This window comes from Helianthus annuus, chromosome 3 (genome assembly GCF_002127325.2).
Source record: "Helianthus annuus cultivar XRQ/B chromosome 3, HanXRQr2.0-SUNRISE, whole genome shotgun sequence".
Taxonomy (NCBI): domain Eukaryota; kingdom Viridiplantae; phylum Streptophyta; class Magnoliopsida; order Asterales; family Asteraceae; genus Helianthus; species Helianthus annuus.
This window is the reverse complement of record NC_035435.2, coordinates 156,300,851-156,324,018: the sequence shown is the minus strand read 5'-3', so window position 1 is coordinate 156,324,018 and position 23,168 is coordinate 156,300,851. Positions and strand designations below refer to the sequence as shown.

The 23,168-nt window shown below is 38.3% G+C and overlaps 1 protein-coding gene across 1 annotated transcript; it reads left to right on the top strand.

The window, feature by feature from the left end:
* The first annotated feature begins 13,903 nt into the window (after positions 1-13,903).
* On the top strand, positions 13,904-22,904 carry LOC110930297 (ethylene-responsive transcription factor RAP2-3). Its single transcript, XM_022173585.2, has 2 exons — positions 13,904-14,160; positions 22,124-22,904. The coding sequence occupies exons 1-2, from the start codon at positions 13,980-13,982 to the stop codon at positions 22,660-22,662; spliced, it is 720 nt and encodes a 239-aa protein (XP_022029277.1). The 5' UTR covers positions 13,904-13,979; the 3' UTR covers positions 22,663-22,904.
* Positions 22,905-23,168: the final 264 nt, after the last annotated feature.

The following is a 23,168-nucleotide window of genomic DNA, read 5'->3' as shown; positions in this document are numbered from 1 at the left end:
AAGCTTTCCACTTTTGGAAAAGCTCTGACCGACCAGCCTTCTATTCTCGCCATTTCTCAGATTTCTCTCAAACCTGTAAGTATTTCACTCCAATCTTTGTACAATCTTGTTCATTAATCGATTCTCCATCTTTCTATCTTTCAAAATCTGAATTCCAACCGTGAAATCACCAAGATCTAGGTATTCTTGGGTGATGTCATCATGGTGTTCTTCAAGAACACTAAGTTTGGCATCATTCCACCATGAATAACTTAGATCTAACCGATTTCCACATAAACAACCTAAAATCTACCAAAGATCTTAACATTTCGGGTCCTATCAAGAGATTTACCGATTTCAAGTTAAACGTTAAACTTAGGTCCTTGAACGCTCACTGACCGAGCTTGGGTGATTCCAGCCGAGTCAGTGAGTAGAGTAAAGGCTGAGGTTTTTATGTTTCAACTTGTGGTCCAACTATCTCTAAAACGTTAATAGAATGACGGGAAATAACCAAGTGCTAGGTGACGGACTAACCAGGTCAGAAGCTGGCCGAACGGTTAGGCTATTCGAACGAACAGCCCAACCAAACGACTAAGCCAGCCGATCGACTAGGCTAATCGATCGACTAGCATCTGTGCCCACAAACTCACAAGGTGTAGTATTGAATGAGTTCTGTTCGATCGATCGAGCCACTCGATTGTAAACATTACTCATCGAATCATGAGATACTACACTTCAACGCTGAACCTTTTCGAAACATTGGAATGTCATCCGATCGAGCATGCCACCCGATCGAGTGACAACTTACCAAGTGTGCAATGCTAACCGATCGGTTGGACCAACCGATCGAACGGACTGTTCGATCGGCCAACTTGAAAGGTAATGCTGCAAAAACTTCAAAAGTACAAACCATCATACACAAACACATCCTTCACATCAAAGGAAGAAACAATCCACTTGAAGGAACCAGCCGATCGAGCCAGCCGGTCGATCGAACGGGACGTTCGAACGGACTTTAACCCAATCGAACAGCCCACTCGATCGAACAGCCGTCCGATCGAATGGTCTATCCGATCCAGTTTTCACTGTTTACTTTTTCCGCATTACTCATTGTATTGTTATCGAACTATTCAGGCTAACCTATTCTCAGTGCTCCTTTCAATCCACAACCAACCACTGTGAGTATACTCGATCCCTTTTTGCTTTCAGCACTTTTGGGTGTTACATACGTAATCTATCAAATTCACAAACAACACAAACTATTTGAACGCTAACCTACTTGCATGTATTACTTGACTAAAAGATTGCTGTTTATTATGTTTACACGTGGAGTGCTATCTGCCTGCTTTAGCAACGTAGTACTATAGTTTGGACTCAGCACCCGTTCACACGGGGGTTGCTAAGGACAATTACTTGCATGGATTACAGTGGTAATCATGTATTGCGAACTGTCTCGGACAGTCAACTCGAAGTCGTTGGTATCGATGGTCCCATGTTGATAATTTACATGCATCGTTTGCCCTTGTGTACGTGCTTGGTTATGCGTAAACTTTTCAAACTTTATATGCTATATCAAACTTGTGTACTCACCTTTACATTATATGTATTGACTTTTATTTTAACGTATGTGACAGGTGTTTAAGCTACTAGCGTGCTAGGGAAGCGAGGAAATAATAAGCTTCTAGGAGCCTGTGACCTTAGGACAGTGTCCACATACCTGCTCCAGGGCCATAGTTCTCTGTAGATCTTGTACTGGCACCTGTAGTCAGTAAGATTTACCGTTAGCCGTCTAGAAGTCTTAAAACAATATTTAAATTCGGTCTGTAATAATTAAGAATCTGAGTTGTCGGAACAGTTCCCATATTGTTTAGTTGATTTCTATGATAACTTGTTATTATTTGGGACACGGTATGGGACGTGTTATATAACTGAATTGTATGATAGTTGTTGTGGAAACTTCTGAACAATCTGTTTCGCTCAGTGCCGCGCCCCGATGATTCCGCCATCGGTTGGGGTGTGACATGGTTCGACTCGGTTCGATTTATTTTTTTATTATATATAATGATAATGATTAGAGACCCATATTAATAATGTTTGGTCCAAGATCCAAATGTAACTCATTTAAGTAATTAGAGCTGAAATCCAATAACGATAGTCCATTATGCAATACTCCAATGTCCATTTGAGTAATTGAGTCAAAATGTCATATACTGAAATGTGAAGTGTCGATCGATACTCAATTATCAACCTACCATTCGATTTAGAAATACAAAATCATAATCAAAACCCCCTGTCGGCCATCATTATTCGACTTCTCCATCGCCACTCACCGGGTTTTTCCTTCAATCGGTTCATTTGATTTCGAACTTCCGATAGAACAAGGGTATGCTTCAGTCGGTCGATGAATCATCTTCCCGCTAAATTGATCTTGATAGAACCAGTTGAGTGTTTCTTTTATTCCTTGTTATTTGTTACATTTATACTTGTTATGTGTTAAATTTATACATGTGTCTAACTGGACGAAACACTTTACTCTAAAAAAACAACACCCCCATCGTCACTTTCCCTTTTAGTTCTGCGTCGCTTGATACTCACTTGACGTTCGCTCAAAATATGCTCGGATCGAAAGATGCTCGTTAGAATTGGATCGTTGAAAAGATGCTCGGTTAAGTTCAATTCGGTTTGTAAACGGACCGAATACGAGCAAAGGTCTGATCGTTTCAGTTCGACTCGTGAAAAAACCTATAGTGAATAATAAAAAAGTTATATATTTAAAAACCCCCGCATAAATACACGGGTTGAATAATGTGCAGTCATTTGAGTAATAAAATGTTGGTACCAATTCCGACAATTTGATTTATAAATTATGTAATAAAATCGATATAATATTTTTTTAATAATGAAAATAAAAATAAATAATGTATTAATACAAAATTTGATTTTCATGATAAATAATTTGTTTTATTTAAAAATATCTTAAATTTATAATTTAAATTTGAGGATAAAATTTTATTAGAAAATAGAAGTGTTCCATTCTACATTCCAAGTATGATAAAATTTAATATTAATTTATTATTTATATAATTAATATAAGATAAATAGGAAAAAGAGATGAACAATTAAAAAAGTAGATGTCTCCAATTGATGAAACGTCTCACACATTGATTTTTTATTATATAACTAGTAATAAGATCAGCGCTTTGCCGCGCGGGTACTTCGCAAATATAGAACGGATTAGTCCAAGCGTTATGTGATGTGGTAACCATATGAAAATACACATTTTGACGTATCCGATTGAACTCAATGTATCCTATAGTTGCATTGCGATTGATGGAGAGTGCAAAACAAGAGCGTTAAGTGTGTTAAATTATGTATCTTATTGTGTTCTAAGCGATTACGCGTTTCGAATATGATAACTATGGGTTTTATTGTTTCTCAGGTTAAATGCGTAATACGGAGAAGTTAGAGAGTTTAGTGATGCAACGGGACAATCACGGATGATTATTAAAGAGATACCATGCTAAACGGGAATTGTTCGGGTCGAGTGATAGCTTGAATGTGAAAGAAACGTGAAACCATGAAGTCCAGGGGCTGGTGTGTCATTATGTGAAAGTTAATATGTAGCTTATGGTTTCACCTCGTAACCTACGGCCAGGAATAAGACAAAAGGAACAGAATGTTGCCAACGTAACCTACGGTATTAAACCTTTGGCTACGGCTAAAAGTCAAAGGAAGTCAGCCACGTCTCAAGCAGACGAAGATCAATCTTCCAACATGAGCGGCTAGTCTTTTATGGTCTCTTCCGGATGGAGGGTTTGTGTAATTAGGTACTTTTATGTGTTTTTAACCATTATAACTTGGTGATCTAAGCATTCGATGCTTTTCACCATGGATTTAATTGACTGATTGTAACTGGTTGCATTTATTTAAACCTTAATTTCTAAGCATTCAGTTCCCGAGAGTTCTAGTAATTGTGATATATTTGACATGGGGTTAGGATTTGTAATTGTAATTGATAATCATTCGATAACCTCCCGTTATGTATTGACCGGAGTACTTAGTCGTTGGTTATCACAATTAGTTAATTAGGTTAAACATTTATGTCTATGTGAATGTTTTGATTAAACACATAACTGAACTTGTTTGCAAACCTGAAATTCGGAGGAACCTTTCTTTTTTCCTATTGTTTAAAACCTCAATTTCTTAATTAGTAATTTAGTTAATCCACAAATCAAATCACAAGAATTTACTTTTCTGCATTAGTTAATAAGTACTTAACGTTACACACTTTCCACAATCCTCCTCTGGTTCGATATCCGACTTATCCTATCTACATAGTTTAGTTGGTTTTTGCATGTCCATAACGACAGACATCAAAATGGCGCCGTTGTCGGGGAGGCGTGCGCAAAGTGTTTAGTGTTAAGTTTTAGTTAAAAAATCCAAAAATAGTGTCAGTTTTGTTTTGTTTTGTTTTGTTTTGTTTTGTTCAGATTTACGCGTGGTGCTTTTGTTTTTGTGTTTGTGTTTGTGTTGGATGACAGATCTTACAATATTCTGCAGCTCTCTTACATGCATTTTGTGCAGGGAACCACTTCACCCGTGTATCGGTTGCCACGAGGCCCGATTTAGACGGGAAAAAGCGAAATGGGAAGAACCACCGATGCCTTGCTATGATAATCCTTCCCCTCCACCATATTTCTATGATTCTGATACAACGGTGGAGGATGGTTATTACTCTGACGGATGGGATTGGGACGAGGATGCTTATTATGAACCAAGGACGGATGGACAATGTTTCTGTTGCGGTCGTAATCATACTTCTGTTTATGATGGTGTGTGCGCGGTGTATTTGGAAAATCCAGAGTATTGGAATAAAAAAATGATGCATGCGTACATCTCAAGACCGTATCAGGGATACCGGCAGTATCATCCCGAGGAATATTCTAAGCCCGAGGGTGTCTATGCTTATCAGACCGAGGAGGAGAAAAAGCTTGCTATGTTGGAAGTGACTTTGTCCAAACTCAAGCAGTATTTATCAGCACCCAACCTTTCCGATGAAGATCGAATCAACTGACTAGTTTCCAAGTGTCAAAAGTTAAAAATGAAGGTAGAAACAGAAGAGCGTCTCTCACCATTACCTGATGATATTAGAAATTATTCTCACATGGAGGAGGAGGTTGTGGAGGATAATACCACACCAAGGAATCCTTTATTTGATGAAGAGTCACTGGTGGATCAGATGGTGTGTGAGGATGAGGAGGCAGAGCAGTCTGATGAGATGAATGTGTGTACCGAACCTCTTCCGATATCAATCATTCAAATTAATAAGTGTGGGGAAGAGGGTTCGAGGAAGAAGATGAAAAGGGTGAAACAACAAGACATCAAGGTATATCTCGTGAAGTGGATTAATGAAACCCGCATGTGCAGTCTAAACATGCCAATTATACTTACAAACCTATGGAGATGGCATGTAAATTTCTGGGCATTCGTTGGAAATGTTTTGGGTAAGTGTGCATTGAGACCACCGTGGCGCATATCAGGTACAGTCTGGCTGAAGACCTTTAAACTTAGCGCTCTCAGGAGGCAGCCCGAGGATGTAGAGTAGTGTACTTTGTTTGGTTTTGTTTTGTTTTGGTGTTGTGTTTGTGTTTTGGCAGGTTACTACGTTTAATTCCCGCAGATGCAATGATTCAAGTGTGGGGATGTTTGGCAACATCCCCGATGAGATATCAGAGAATCCAAGAGATGTTTACGTCCCTGCCTGATCACAGCAGCTGCACCGCTACAAACACTTGCTGATTTACTGATCAGGTCAATGTGTCTCTCTATCCTTTATTTTGTTTGTTTTTGTGTACTTGGTGGTGTGAAATTTTAATGTCGGGAGTGGTTTCTTTGTGTTGAGTCGTCTAGGTATTAGCCGTTCATGGTTTGTTGGGTGGTATCTCTCGAGTTTAGATTATAAATTGCACCATACATTGGGGACAATGTATCCCAAGTGTGGGGATGCGGTAACTCGAGAAAAGGGTTGGTAAGGTTGTTAATCTTAAATGCTTGAAGAGTTGAAATTGTGAAAAATTGAAAAATTTTGAAAATTTTTGTTTCTCAAGTATGCTTGAACTACATGAAAACCAACATTTTCAATCGCTAAAGGGTTCCTACTGATATTAAACTAACTTAGATCCCTAGTCATGGTTGTCCCTTTAAGTTTCATGAGAGTATTTCTGACAAGTTTTAGAGAATAATTGAGAAGAGATGCCTAACTAGGGGTAACATGCTTTAGGAATTACACATGCTACGTGTCAGCAACCTAATTTCCCTTTATTCGGTGAGATATTTGAGCCTACTAGAATGATAGTTGAATTACAATAAATGTTCAATTGTTGAGTGTAGGCCATGTGTTGCTTTGTGTTAGAACTTGTGTGGTTTGATACGTGCCGAGACTGTGGTTTAGCGTATGCACATAGATGATAAAGGCATTAGGAGCACTTCATTGTTTCGTATGTTGATTGTTTATCCATCCTACCTTTGTTAACCATGTTGAGCCTTATACCTTTCGTTTATTACACCTCGTTTGATTCGTTTGATAACCAACCATGAATGACAATTGTGTATTAGATGTTTGTTGAAAAAATTGAAAAAAAAATTGAAAAAAGAAAAAAAAGAAAAGAAAGAAAAAGAAAAAGCAAAAATCATTGTTAGATTCGCGTTAAATAAATGGGTCGAAAATAACCCATGTGTTAGTATTATTGTGAATAAGTTGTCATGGTTTGGTATATTCATTTGTGTTCGCCAATAAACATAAAAATCCAAAAATATTTCCATACCTTTACCCTTAACCCAAAACCCGAAAGTCCTTTTGATATGGGTTACGTTATTTGATACTGTGGAGGTTTGATTGCTATACAAGCTTATGACTGCAAAGTAGCGTAGTTGGTTTTGAGTGAAATATATACTAGCACATTACACGCTAGTCTTGCGTAAACCGAGAGGGATGCTCATTGTGAGGGGCGTGTGGCATGTGTGTAGTAATATAAGCATGTTACTTTTAGTTAGGCAAGTCTTAAGCTGTTTTAAATGCGTATCATTTATTTGTCAGATTGTCAATCTCGATTGTGTCAGTCTATGGGACGGGTATGACTTGGGACCTTAAATTGCTAATTCGGTAAGGGGTTTAATGGTGATTTGTTAATAAGGTGAGTAATGTGTACGATGGTTGCTTGAGGACAATCAATGTCAAGTGTGGGGATGTGATGGAGAGTGCAAAACAAGAGCGTTAAGTGTGTTAAATTATGTATCTTATTGTGTTCTAAGCGATTACGCGTTTCGAATATGATAACTATGGGTTTTATTGTTTCTCAGGTTAAATGCGTAATACAGAGAAGTTAGAGAGTTTAGTGATGCAACGGGACAATCACGGATGATTATTAAAGAGATACCATGCTAAACGGGAATTGTTCGGGTCGAGTGATAGCTTGAATGTGAAGGAAACGTGAAACCATGAAGTCCAGGGGCTGGTGTGTCATTATATGAAAGTTAATATGTAGCTTATGCTTTCACCTCGTAACCTACGGCCAGGAATAAGACAAAAGGAACAGAATGTTGCCAACGTAACCTTACGGCTAAAAGTCAAAGGAAGTCAGCCACTTCTCAAGCAGACGAAGATCAATCTACCAACATGAGCGGCTAGTCTTTTATTGTTTCTTCCGGATGGAGGGTTTGTGTAATTAGGTACTTTTATATGTTTTTAACCAATATAACTTGGTGATCTAAGCATTCGATGCTTTTCACCATGGATTTAATTGACTGATTGTAACTGGTTGCATTTATTTAAACCTTAATTTCTAAGCATTTAGTTCCCGAGAGTTCTAGTAATTGGGATATATTTGACAGGGGTTAGGGTTTGTAATTGTAATTGATAAGCATTCGATAACCTCCCTGTCACACCCCAACCGATGGCGGAATCATCGGGGCATGGCACTGAGCGAAACAGATTGTCCAGAAGTTCCCATAACATTTATCATTACTATTCAATTTAAATAATACGTCCCATACCATATCTCAAACAGTAAAATAAACTATTACAGACAAAAATCCAGGCAAATATTCTGTTCCGACAACTCAGATTTAAATAAACAGCAATTGTTTATCTGCTTCTAGAGACCCTTAATTTGACCACTACAGACAACTATTTGTTGGGCTCTAGAGCTTTATTCTAGCCTCGCTTTCCTAGCAGATAAGCATCTTAAACGCCTATCACATACGTTAAAATAAAGTCAATACATAAAATGTAAAGGTGAGCATACAAGTTTGATAATGCATAATAGGGTTCGAAATAGTTTACGCATAACCAGCACATACACAGAGGAAAACGAAGCATGTTAATTATCGACATGGATCTATCGATACCAATGACTGCGGGTTGACTGCCCGAGGCAGTTCGCAATACATGATTACCACCGTAATCCATGCAAGTAATTATCCTTAACAACCCCCGTGTGAACGGGTGCTGAGTCCAAACTATAGTACTATCGTCGTTAAGGCAGGTAGACAGCATTCCACGTGTAAACATAACAACAAGCATTCATTTAGTCACGTAATACATGCGGTAACGGTTAGCGTTTAAAATGTTGCGTAGTGTGTTCGATGTGATTTCGTATAAGTAACGTATATAACACCCAAAAGTGCTGAAAGCAAAAAGGGATCGAGTATACTCACAGCTGTTGATGGATTGAAGGGAGCGCTTGAGAGTAGGCTTAGCCTGAATAGTTTGATAGCATAATGATAAGCAACGTGTATAACGAAAATAAGTGTTGGAGGGTCGGACAGCCGGTCGATCGGACGGCTGACTGTTCGGTTAACAGTCCGTTCGGACAGCTGTTCGGTCGGTCGGTAGGCCGATCGGGTGGCTGTTCGAGTGGATTGTTTCTTCCTTTGAGAAGGATGTGTTTGTGTATGATGGTTTGACCTTTTGAAGTTTTTGTTGTAGCATTTGAAAACATTCAAGTATCTTTACCTTTCAGGTCGGTCGATCGAACGGTCGTTCGATCGGCCGGTAACCCGATCGGTTAGGTACTTTTAGCAAGACAAGTTCTCGGCAGGGTGTCACCTGATCGGACGGCTGTTCGATCGGGTGGCACTCCTAGTGCATCGAACATGTTGAAAAATCGATTAAGTGTTGAAGTATAGTATCTCATGATCCGAAGAGTAATCCGATCGGACGGTAGTCCGATCGAACATCAGTCTGTTCAATACTAGTCTTCAAAATAAATTGATTAAGTGTGGGACCATGTGTTAGCCGATCGGCTGGCCAGTCGATCGGTTGACTGTCCGATCGGCTGGCTGTCCGTTCGGACAGCAGTCCGATCGGTCAGCACCCTGACCTGGTCGGCCTGTTCGTCTAACACTTGGTTGTTCTGATCGTTTGTCATTTTATTGAGGCATTTTGACAACGAGTCGAACCATAGAACCCTAGTTCTTACTTGTTTCCCCTGATCGGACAGGAATCACCCAAATCCGGCCGGTGAACTGTTCGGAACGGAGTTTAACGTTTAACCCGAAATCGGTGGACCTCGTGGGTAGCATCCGGATCTTAAGCCATGCATCCACCGGAATGATTAGCAAGTTGGCACAAGCTCCGTTTCAAATCGTTTTGAAGGCAATGAGTGTAAAAGAGTTGAAAGAAAGTTGGAAGAACCATCTTTCAATTCTTTTCACCGTGTATATGTTTAGATCTATGAAAGATCTTTGTTTGTTTATGTGGAAATCGGCTAGATCCAAGTTATTCTTGGTGGATTGAGGCCAAAACATGAAGTTCTTCAAGAACACCATGATGACATCATCCTAGAACACTTGAATCTTGATGATTTCACGGTTAAAAATCAAGATTCGAAAGATAGAAAGGTGTAGGAGTGCGTGTAGATCAAGAAAGTACAAGATTTAGGACGAAATCTTACCGGAATCGAGAGAAATCTGAGAAAAGGATGAGCTAAGCGTGCTGGTCGGACAGAGGTTTCCAAAAGTGGAAAGGATGACAATGACAGGAGTATTTATAGGATATGCCAAATGAGGAAAGTGCTGGCCAATCGGCCAGGCAGCTCGATCGGACAGCAGTCCGATCGGTTGGCTGTTCGATCGGCTGGTAGCCTGATCGATCAGCTGCACGATTCGATTGTTCGATGCGACGATTTTTGATACTTCGATTTCGATTGAGGACGATGCGAGTACGATAGAGTTTCCTATTCAAATTACTTTTAATCCCAACTACTATATCTAACATACAAGCACCTATATCTTGCGCTATCTCTTCTCCATCAATTATCATAATTCGATTTCGATTGAGTTCGATTGCGTTTCGATTGATCACCACATATAACATAAATAAACATGCACAAGTAACACATAAGGCACACACACGTATAATAACAACCAAAATTCGCGTAATTCGAGTTTCGAGTTCGATGATGATTAAATTAGTTCGATTATTGATTAATTGACTTTATCGCATTGTTACTTCCTATTATTCACAGTCGTAAAGCGGTTCGTAGCTATAAACATTCGATTACTTCGATTGTAATTAATTACTCCACATAATACAACTAACGTGAAAACATACGTGAAAACATAAAGTAGACTAATTACAGTCAAAGAAGTCAAAACAATAATTGAGTAAGGAGTGTCAGATTGCAATTAGCGATCTTCTCTTCCTTTGACTTCGATCTTGACTTTGACTTAGACTTTCGGAAACACGGGGTGTTACACTCCCGTTATGTATTGACCGGAGTACTTAGTCGTTGGTTATCACAATTAGTTAATTAGGTTAAACATTTATGTCTATGTGAATGTTTTGATTAAACACATAACTGAACTTGTTTGCAAACCTGAAATTCGAAGGAACCTTTCTTTTTCCTATTGTTTAAAACCTCAATTTCTTAATAATTCGTAATTTAGTTAATCCACAAATCAAATCACAAGAATTTACTTTTCTGCATTAGTTAATAAATACTTAACGTTACACACTTTCCACAATCCTCCTCTGGTTCGATATCCGACTTGTCCTATCTACATAGTTTAGTTGGTTTTTGCATGTCCATAATGACAGACATCAGCGATTGGATCAAAACGTAACGTAAATCGAATTTATATCGTACAATCATAACATATTATACGCGACCCGACTAACTCGAATTTAAATTGTCAAGCCAAAAACTCTCGAGGGGGTCAAAGTGGCATTTACAAAGTTCATAAAAAGTTAAGTGGTTAAAAATTGCATTTCCTAAACTTAAGGGCTAAGAAAGGGTAAAGATAAAATTTGATAAAGTTTTGGGGTAAGAAGTAAACTATAACAAAGTTGGGGCTGAAAAGTAAACTACGACAAAGTTGGGGTGTCAAAAGCAAACTATTTGTAAAATGGAGTAGTAGTTTAGGGACTAAATTTGCAATTGAGTTAATTACTTTTTTCGTCCCCGTGGTTTGTCAAAAATCACTATTTCAGTCCATTAGTTTAAAAATTGTGATTTCAGTCCCTGTGGTTTCACTGTCGTAACCATTTCAGTCCACCTCCGTTAACCCCATCCATTTATTCTGTTAAGTACACATGAATTGACTATAATGCCCTTATTAATAAAAAATAAAAGGATATCTGAATGAGTTAATTACTGTTTTCGTCCATGTGGTTTGTCAAAAATCACTATTTCAGTCCCTGTGGTTTCACTTTCGTATCCATTTCAGTCCAATCTCCTAACACCATCTATTTTACCGTTAAGTTTTTAATGAAATACTTAAATTACCCTTGTGTTAATTAAATAAAAAAACCATGGAAATTTAAAAGATTGTATTCTAGGACCCACTTGTTAAAACACAACCCCACGCTACCCCACCCCACTCCATCCCTGCTCTCATTTCCAGCAAAAGTTTCCGTCATCTTCTCCGGCATCACAACTCCACACTCTTAATGTCCGGCGACCCATTACCCCACCCCAATTAATATCTTCCTAGCAACATCAATTAATATTATAACTTTGAAAAATAATGTTTACCTGGACATTTTCTCATTCTAAAATCCAAAATTAAAATTTTGGAACCATATATGTAAATAATAGTGCCAAACTTCTACTTCTACTGAAGCCATGGTGGGTTGAACCCTACAATTGTTTGGCTAAGCTTTTTGAAACAACTTATTGACTTATTGGCTTTTTGAAAAGACATAAGCTCCAAAATGATGTTTAGCAATTAGGATGTATATGAGGGAAAAAGCTAATAAGTCAATACGTCACTTCATACTGACTTTTCCAAAAAGCCAATAAGTCAGTAAGTTGTTTCAAAAAGCTTAGCCAAACATGCCCTAAGTCCATATGTCATACAACAATAAAATCATATAAATCCAATAATAAAATCATATAAGTCCATATTTAATTAACACAAGGGTAATTTAGGTATTTCATTAAAAACTTAACGGTAAAATAGACGGTGTTATGAGACTGGACTGAAATGGTTACGAAAGTGAATCCACAAGGACTGAAATCGCAATTTTTAACAAACCACATGGACGAAAACAGTAATTAACTCATTTAGATATCTTTTTGTTTTTTATTAATAAGGGCATTTTGGTCAATTCACGTGTACTTAACAGAATAAATGGATGGGGTTAATGGAGGGAAAAAGCTAATAAGTCAATATGTCACTTCATACTGACTTTTCCAAAAAGCCAATAAGTCAGTAAGTTGTTTCAAAAAGCTTAGCCAAACATGCCCTAAGTCCATATGTCATACAACAATAAAATCATATAAATCCAATAATAAAATCATATAAGTCCATATTTAATTAACACAAGGGTAATTTAGGTATTTCATTAAAAACTTAACGGTAAAATAGACGGTGTTATGAGACTGGACTGAAATGGTTACGAAAGTGAATCCACAAGGACTGAAATCGCAATTTTTAACAAACCACATGGACGAAAACAGTAATTAACTCATTTAGATATCTTTTTGTTTTTTTATTAATAAGGGCATTTTGGTCAATTCACGTGTACTTAACAGAATAAATGGATGGGGTTAATGGAGGTGGACTGAAATGGTTACGAAAGTGAAACCACAGGGACTGAAATCGTAATTTTTAAACTAATGGACTGAAACAGTGATTTTTGAAAAACCACAGGGAGGAAAACAGTAATTAACTCTTTGCAGTTTTATGAAAATTAGAAGGTTTCTAAGTTAAATGACTAAAATTGCAAAATCGTAAAAGTATGGAAGAGGAGGAGGCAAAGCCGGTGGGGTTTCCACCGACTTTTAACTTATAGTAGAATATAGATATAGATTAGTTTTATATAATATATTTTTATTTGAAAAATGAAAGTCGGCATGTACAATATTTTTTTCTATTTTCAAGTTTTCATTTTCACCAATTATTAATAATGTACACCTTTAACCGATTTAATTTGTGGTTAGTAATTCAATTTTTCATAACTTGAGTTCGTTAACTTTAAAAAAATTTGAATACGATGTTATGTTTGTTTTGTTTTGTTTACATTCCACTAATATTTATGTTGAAAACCGAGTTTTATTTCAAGTAAAGCGTTTTTTGGTATCATAAGCTATAGCGAATGCTGATATCATACCAGTGTCATAACGAATCAAACTCATACCGACATCAATACCGATATTGGTACTTCTAGTCGTTTTTTATGGGTTTTGATCAATACAAAACACGTGTTGATATCATTTTTCAATTACTATACCGAGTGTCGGTATCGTAACAAATCAAAACAATTATTTCAGCGTAACATTTACCGCCGCAACGCAGGGAACCCCCACCTAGTTTATATCAAAATTTTAGCTTTACTCAAATATTATTTGTTTCTGTAATATAATAACTAATAATAATCCAAAAACAGGAAACACCCCCGTAGCATCCGCTATAAATTCATTCCCCGAGTTCACAAACTCAGTACTTTTCCTTCTTCCTTCTCTGTGTTAAGTTTTTACTTTTAGCAAACAGCAAAAATGTGTGGTGGAGCTGTCTTCTCCGGCGTTGATCCAACTGGCAAACTAAGCAGGAAGCTGACCTCCAACGATCTCTTGGACGAGTTCGACACCTACGATCTCTTCAGCTTCGATATCAAGCCACAGTCGCTACTCCACATCAACAGAAACGACGACGAACCGACACCAAAACCAAAGCAAAGTGAGTATTAAGTAGTTTAAATACACTTACTGGGTATAAATTATATTAGATTAATGTGATGCTTAGCTTGAAAATAGCTTTTTTTAACGACAAAATAACCTACTTGTAAATACCGATATATATGCATCTTGCAGGATTTGAACACTAAATTTGTTCTATCAATCATTTAGACCTAAAGCCATAACCATTGGCGGACCTACACTATCCGATAGGGGGCGACCGTCCCCAGTGGCGAAGCTTGAGATTTTCGACCCGGGGCAGAAGTCACTGGACCTAAAAATTTCTATAAAACCGGGGATTCGGAAACGTATATACCAAAAATTTCTATACGAAAACTACATATTCTCCACTACTGAGCGAAAAATTCAGGGGATCGGCCGCCCCCTTCCTGCCCCTTAAAAGCTTCGCCCATGATCGTCCCACTAAAAAGAAATAGTACGTGTTGTTTTTAGATAAAAACCCCGATCACCTCTTTAAAAGTTTGGTTAAATCCTTTCATCGCTAAAAAATCTGGATCTGCCACTAGTTAATTTATTTCTTTGATTAAAACACTCGATTTGCAAGTTTGATGTGTGGTTATGACGATATTTTTGTGAGAATTGGTCTTAGATTTTAGTAATTTTGAGCCTGATTTTGATGTGAGGTGTGATTTTTTGTGTTTTTGTGATGCACAAAATTACAAATCATAGTAGGCCATATTATATTATATTATATCTGAATCTTATTTTTTTTTTTGAATAGCAAACGGGACTTTTATTCAACCAAACCAAAACCGAAAGCTACCAGCCAGGAGCTGAGAGCCATCAATATTCAATACAAAAAAGAAAGAAACAAAACAAGTTTACATCGAATTCATTCAGTATCGAAGTTGAAATCCCACCATTGTTGTTTTGAAATAGCTTTAAACCTTGATCTTTCTTTCACGTATTGATATGATTCCTCCTTTATATCTTCAACCACGTTTCTGATCTCGCCCGGTTTGTCTTTGAATATTTTGTCATTTCTCGCTTTCCATAACTTCCATATTGTTTCAAGAGCGATTGCATGAATTATCTTCCTTTTATTACGGCCTCTTTGTAGTTCGCTTACATTTTGAAATACCTGTCTTAGAGAGTCACTGCAGCGAATTTCGCTACACTTCATCCATCCAAAGATTGCTTCCCACACCCGTTTTGCAAAGGTACATACCAGCAGCACATGGTCGGCTGTCTCTTCCTCTATATCGCACATCTTGCATCTGTTATTCTGTACAATCATTCCCCTTTCGCTAAGCGCTGCAGCTGTTGGTATTTTATTATCAATAGCTCTCCAGGCGAACATATTACTCTTACTTGACGCCCACTTGTTCCACATGAAATCGCTGGCCTGTGTGTTTAAATCCATTTGTTGTGCTAATGCTTCTCTAACCGCTTTAACCGTGAAGGTCAGTTGTTGCTCATCCTTCCAATACCATATGTCACTTGATACCTTTATCGGATAATGTACGAGCCGGTTGTTTAACTCATCCAGTTCCTTTTTTTCACTAGATGTTGCTGGTGCTCGCTGCCATGCCCATTCCCATATTCGTCCTCCATTAAAAGCTTTATAACATTCACTTACGAGTACCCCTTTGTCTTTAGCTAGTTGATATATCTCTTGGTATTGCAGTCTCAACGGCTCACTTCCCAGCCATGCATCTTCCCAGAACATAGTCCTATCCCCAATTCCCACTTCACTTCTTAGACATGATGAAATGTTAATATTGTTTTTTGCGAATTCGGTTTCTATCTCTCCTATGTTTTTCCAAACCCCCGTGTGTGATTTTTTTACCGGTATTGTCATTATCTTCCTTTTACTCCCGTGTATTGCTTTTACAACACTAGCCCAGATTTGGTTTGGCTCCATTTTTAGACGCCACCACCATTTTAATAGTAGAGCCAGATTTAAATCCTTGATGCTACCGATTCCCAGTCCCCCGAAGTCTTTTGAGGCTACAATTCTTTCCCATCTAACCCATCTGATTTTATTCATCATGTTGCTTCCCCCCCATAAAAACTTCCTTCTAATTCCTTCCAAAGTTTTTAATACTGTTTTCGGACATTTATACAAAGACAGATAGTAATTTGGCAAGCTACCCAACACTGACTTAATGAGTATTACCCGGCCCGCGAAAGATAGGTTTTTGGCTTTCCAGTTAGATAATCTTTTATTAAAGGTATCGATCACATCTTTCCAATTCACTATTCTGTTCATATTTGCTCCTACTTTTAACCCCAAATATGTAAATGGAAACTTACTTGGTTTACATTTGAAGATCCCGGCCATATTCTCCACTTCCGTTTCAGAACAACATACTCCAAATAGTTGACTCTTTCTTGGGTTCACTTTTAAACCTGACGCTAGGTGGAAAATTCTTAGAATCCTTTTCAAGTTCATTATGTTTTCCTCCTTCCACTCTCCGATGAAGATTGAATCGTCTGCAAATAACATGTGAGTTACATACGGACCGTTGCCTGGTAGTTTTACACCCGAGAACATGCTTGCATTCTTCGCCCTTTCCATCAAAATGTGTAAGCCTTCCATTGCAACAATAAACAGGAACGGCGATAGAGGATCGCCCTGGCGTAATCCTCTTCTATATTGGAACTCCCCGGTTGGGGATCCATTTACCAGTATCGAACCTCTTCCTGCGAACAAAATCCCCATGACCCAATTCCTCCATTTTGCTGGAAAGCCCATGTATGTTAGTATTGAGATTAAAAATTTCCAATTAAGTGTGTCGTATGCCTTTTCTATGTCCGCTTTAAACACAAGGATACTTTTTTTACTCCTTTTCGCCCATGCTACAATTTCATTTATAACCAATGGCCCATCCACAATATTTCTATCGGAGACAAAAGCAGACTGTGCATTCGAAATTACACTTTTTATTACCTCTTTGATCCTATTAGCTAGTACTTTCGATATTATCTTATTTACCACACCAATCAAAGAAATGGGTCTAAATTCCGAGGGAGTCATGGGATCGTTTACCTTGGGTATTAGAGCGATAAAAGATGCGCTGCAAGTGTGGTGGATCGAGCCGTGAATGAAGAATTGATTCATAACTTCCATAACTTTCTCCTTAAAATCCTCCCAGTATGTTTTGATTAGTTTGAAGGTGATACCATCCGGGCCGGGTGCTTTAGAGCTTCCACAATCCCGTATAGCTGTACGTACTTCATCACAAGAGAATGGTATTACTAGCCTCTCCGCTTGTTCCTGGCTTAACCTCGAGAACCCCTCCGGCCCTATGCGTGGTCTTGATTTTTCTGGTTCGTCAAACTTCAGCTTGAAGGCATTTAGAAAGTGACTTTTGATCAATATCGGGTCCGTTATCCACTGTCCTTCGATCCAAAGACCATTCACCTTATTTCTTACTATATGGCTGTTGACGATTGCGTGAAAGTAACTGGTATTCTCATCACCCAAACCAACCCATTTTATCCTAGCCTTTTGTTGGAGATCCATCAACTGTGCCTTGTGCCAGTCCTTCAATTTCACCTTACATTCTTGCCAGGTTCTTATTTCCTCTTCCGAGAGTCTCCTATTTTCTGCTATGTTATCTAGGGTTAAAAGATTGTTACGTACCTCCGTGATGTCTTTTTCCTCTTCTTCCTTTTTGTTTTTTCGCCATAACTTTAATTCGTCCTTAATTGCTTTCAGATTATGTGCTAGAATCTCATCTTTAAACGCAGATTCACATGTTTTGGCCAACCCTTTTTTTATAGCTTCCTCGAAACCCTGCATCTCCATCCAACTGTTGAACAATCTGAATGGGGACGGCCCGAAGTTATTATCAGTCGTTGTGAGTATGAGTGGGCTGTGATCCGAGATGTCCCTATTTAGAGCCAGCAAAGTCGCGTTTGGCCACTTGGACATAAATTCTTCACATACTAATACCCGATCGATCTTGCTTAGGTTTGTCCCATCCCCTGACATAAAGGTATATCTCATTCCCCCCATGTTGTATTCTTGAAGCCCAGCACTGCTGATAAAGTTGTTAAAGTAAAGTGCACCATTCACATCAAAGTGTGAGTTATATCTATCCTCCTGGGTCCGTACTTCATTGAAATCTCCAAGTAATAACCACTGGCCATCAATACTGCTCCTTACAGCTAATAATTCATCCCATAAACGTCTTCTGTTTGTTTGGAGTGTTGATCCGTACACATTAACAATTACTAGTTCCTCGTCGAAACCCGTTATTTGGCCTTTTGTCAACAAAAAATTTTGATTTTTAATTTCTAAATTCTTTTTGAACATACCTCTATTCCATATTGATAGTAGGCCGCCAGACCTTCCTTCTGCATCCACCTTCGAGTACTCAAAATCGTTTCCATTCCAGAATCTCCTTATGATGTTTAGTGGCATATCCCGAAATTGTGTTTCTTGTATTGCTAAAAACGAAAGGTTGTATCTTGTTATAAGTTCCCTAATTTTTGCTCCCTTCCCAGCTCCCCCAGCTCCTTTGATGTTAAAAGACCCGTAATTCATGACTGACCGACTTCCTCCTGATCTTCTGTTACAACCTTCTCAATCATTGCCGCTTTTTGTAGTAAATCCACTCCCAACTCCATTCCGAGTTTTATCGTTTCACTGACCTCCTTCTGTACCTCAGTTGAGTTCAGCTTTTTCTCAGTCACCTGTGTTTCCGGAACTGACGTGCCCACATACTCCTCTTGTTCTAGTTCTTCCACCCAATCTGATTCATATTCGTCTTCTATCCCTGAGCCAAGTTGGTCTATTTGGTTGATTTCCGCTTCTGGTATCCTAATTCTTGCCCTGTTCCTTCTTTTGTAAGTTTTATCCCTCTTACTTATAGCTCTCTTCTTTGTACGTATTCTGGATTCATCCGATAGATCCAAGTTTAGATCTGGAATCTTCTTTTTGGTAATCGTTAGATTGGGCTTTAGGCTCCCATTACGGTTATCTGCAATACTAGATCTTTTTCGTTTATTTTGGGTCTTCTTTGCCGGCCCACCCAAGTTTTCCTCATTTAGCCCAGTTGGCCCAACTGGGTGTGTTGTACGAGAATCCACAGCTTCATTATTATTTGGTTTTGGTTGTGTTGTTTCACCTTCAGTATTGCCAGAAGTCAAAGCCTTTTGATTATCTTTTTTACCCTCTATGTTCCCAAAGTCAGCTCTCGTTTCTCTCTCCTCATTTACTCCCACGTGTTCCGGTACCTCGTGCACATCATTCAAAGTACCTTCTCCAACTGTTGGAATTCCTTCCTTTTCCGGCACCGGAACCGTGTTTACCGGTGACTCTGAATCTTTCACTTCCTCCGAGTTGTTCCGGTCGTTCGCCTGTTTGTCTGTTTCCATGTTTACTTGTTCCTGATCCCTATCCGGCTTACTTACGCTTGATACATCCGGCGACGAAGGTTCAGGACCGTCATCGGACTCCATACATAGATTTGGTGTCCAGAAACGATGTTCTTCCGTTACCCATACATCAAATAGTTCTTGTTTCCATCTTATTGTTACTTTTTCGTTTATTGTCATACCATGGTTCACTAGGACACCGACAGCATCATAATTAAAGTTTATATCATATTCGTCTGCAGTTGATGGTTTTATGATTTTTCCAAACCTTTCTCCCACACAATTGAACACCCCGTCTATCCACAGCTGCAATGGGACGCCGCTGATCCTGAGCCATGCAATTCTTTGGAATGGAATATGTTCCCCACTCCATTTTCTGAAGTTGCTAAACCACCGATTCCATAATACTTCATGTGTGGTTAACGTTTCTTCCAGGCTTTCTTCTGAATCAAAGATAACCATTACATTTAGTCCCCCTACGTACCTTACTTGATCATTCCTTAGACTCATTTGTTTTTTCATGTTCCCAACTGCTTTTAGGTATTCCACCTTTTTTAGTTCACCCACTATAGTTTTTCCTCTCCAGTTGAGATATGGGACTGATTCATTTGCAAACGTTAGCCACTCCCCCTCTTCTTGCAGTGGTCTTTTTCCTCTAGCCACGTCCGCCCATGACAATCCCTGTTTTGTATATGACGTATTGTGTTCCGTTTGTTTATTCAGTACTGGCCCTGTGTGATTTTCCGGTTTCTTTCTCCATGCTTGCTTGGCTCTATCATCCTTTTTTACTACTTTCACAAATCTTGCCACGTTAGTCTTGATCTTCCATCCGAAGAAGCTCATCTGATTGAGCGCCTTTATCATCTTCTCTGTGTCTTTGACATTCGTGAACCTAAGAAAACCGAAACGTTTCCCTTTCTTGTCGAGTTTCCTTGCAATGTATGCATCTACCACCTGGCCATAGTTTTTGCTTTCCAGCCAAAGTTCTCCATCAGAGATGTGTGGGTGAATGTTTGTGACGTAAAAAGTGATTGCCTTTTCCTTTCTAGCTTCATCATTGTACTCCGGTTCTATCTCGCCTTCCTCTCTATTCTCTCTCTCCATGGCTTCTCCGAAGAAACAAATGAACAGAACTAGAACAGCCCAAGAGGTGTTAATGGGATTCGAACCAGTCTAGCTTAACTATACTCAGATAGCCGCGACCGGTATCAGACCCGCTAAGCCCTCCGGGAACCGTGATAGATTCTGCGGGAAAGGAGGCCAGGAGAAAGATGCTATTTATCAAGAATGAGAAAACAGATGTCACTCGATACGCAGGGATAAACTCCGGCCGAGATAGGGGGAACGATGCAACTGGGATAGATGATTAACCAGGATCCTTCACACTATTCCGGCGAAATTGTCTCTCCGGCGTCTTTTCGTCTCTCACCTAACAGTTTTTTTTAGATATCTCTTGAACACCTCACATGAAGTTTTTGTCAACAAGAAAAGATTTGTCCATCTGAATCTTATTTGGCATGAAATTTCTGCTGCTTGCATATATACTTTTTTACAACGAAGCACATGAGTCATTTGTTTTTTCTTTACTGAAAATCATTGCAACTTTTATTTTAGATCAACTTCGTGGTTGGTATGGTCACAAGATCAACAACAGGTTTCTGTTTTTGGTGTTTGATTTCAACACGATTCTTCATACTTTAATTATTCAGTAGGTTAGGCTAATAAGTCTATAATCTTAATAATAATAATAATAATAATAATAATAATAATAATAATAATAATAATAATAATAATAATAATAATATTAATATTAATATTAATATTAATATTAATATTAATTATTATTATTATTATTATTATTATTATTATTATTATTGAAATAATTATGTAACTATTATTCTAAGCAATTCAATAACAAGACTAGAAGAATCTTGTGTTGAAATATCAATTACTTTCAATAATTAATTTAACAATTAAATAGTTTTAGCTTTTAATACTATTGAAATAAAATAAAAAGTTGTTAAGATAGGATATGGAATAAGTATTGTTCTCAGGCATTGATTTAAACTTTTTTTTTTTGTAGAATAAAATCGTATCTTTTAAATAGTAATCAACTTTATATTAATAGTTTTATAAATAGGTTGAGGATAAAGAGAAAACCAAAAAATAAAAAATAAAAAAAAATACCCAGAAAATCAAAGTGAACCAATCACTTCTTTTATTTCTTTTAATTACAAGTTACCATTATGCATAATGCATTGCATAGATGTGTGGCTTGCAAAGGTACATATATATGTATTAGATATACAAATATAGCTTACAAGCTACATATTTTTTTTTTCACAAAAATCAATAACATATAAAAAAGAATGAAAAAAATATTAGTTGATAGCATTCTTCTCGCGGTTTTCAAGTATCTTTACGCTTTTCATACGCTCCACTGGTTGGACCAGGAACCGGGGCCGTAAGCGGACCGGGCAAGGCGGTCTGGGTTTTAAAACATTTTTAACATTATTTTTTATATGTTTGACTGGCTAAAAAACCTATGTTCAAGTAACAAGTACCTAACAGTCTAACATGGTTGGATTGATTCGTTTGATCGAATCATTTTTCAGGCAACAAGAGACAGACTCAGAAACCGATTGAGAAACCGACTAAACCCCGGAAAAACCTCTACAGAGGGATCCGCAGGCGACCATGGGGCAAATGGGCTGCTGAAATCCGAGACCCACAACAGGGCGTTCGCTTATGGCTCGGGACATACAACACAGCTGAAGAAGCTGCCAAAGCTTACGATGAAGCCGCCACGCGCATCCGAGGCAACAAGGCCAAGCTCAACTTCCCTGAGCCGCGGACACCGCCCGTGCAGCCACAACCTGCCAAGAAGCTGTGCGTTAAACAGCCTCCACATCCACCTGCGGCATGGATGGATCAACACAAGCTCAATGGACAGATCATGACAACCGCTGAGTCAACTCAACCTGCATTGATGGATAACGGTGGTCTCCAGAACCATCCGTTCGAGTTAAAGGAGCAGATCTCAAACTTGGAGACTTTCTTGGGTCTGGAGCATGAGTCGAGTGTCCAGTTCGATGGGCTCGTGTTCGAGCCCAGCGATCTCTGGGCATTGGATGGGTTCACTGTCACGGTTTGAGTCCGCGCTTGGCCTATATGAACCAGCTCATTTACTATTATATATGGGCGGCTCATGCTCGTGTTAATAAAATAATCGTTCGCCACTGCTCGATGATTTCCTATGTAGTTGTGCATGGACGTTTTAGACGTTAAGTAATGGTTGTGTGAGTGTGACTTTTAACATGTTGTAAGCTAGTTTGTACGAAATATGTGATGTGTTTTATAAAGTTGTTGTAGTATAAAAAATTGATGTGTTACGTATTGCAAACACTTTGTTAGTTTATAATTTATCAGTAAAAAAAAGATGATTACAGACTAATGGTATGTAGACGGGCAACATATTGTGTCGTTACCTCTTTCTGAATAGCAAACCCCACCCTGCTAAACACAAACTTTTTTTTTTAATTTATTATGATAACGTTAGGTATTTGTGAGAGGTGATGCTTTAAATCTGACTTGGATAAGGTGATGCGTTAAATCTGACTTGCATAAAACAAATTTCTTTACATACGTGAAGGTTATGAT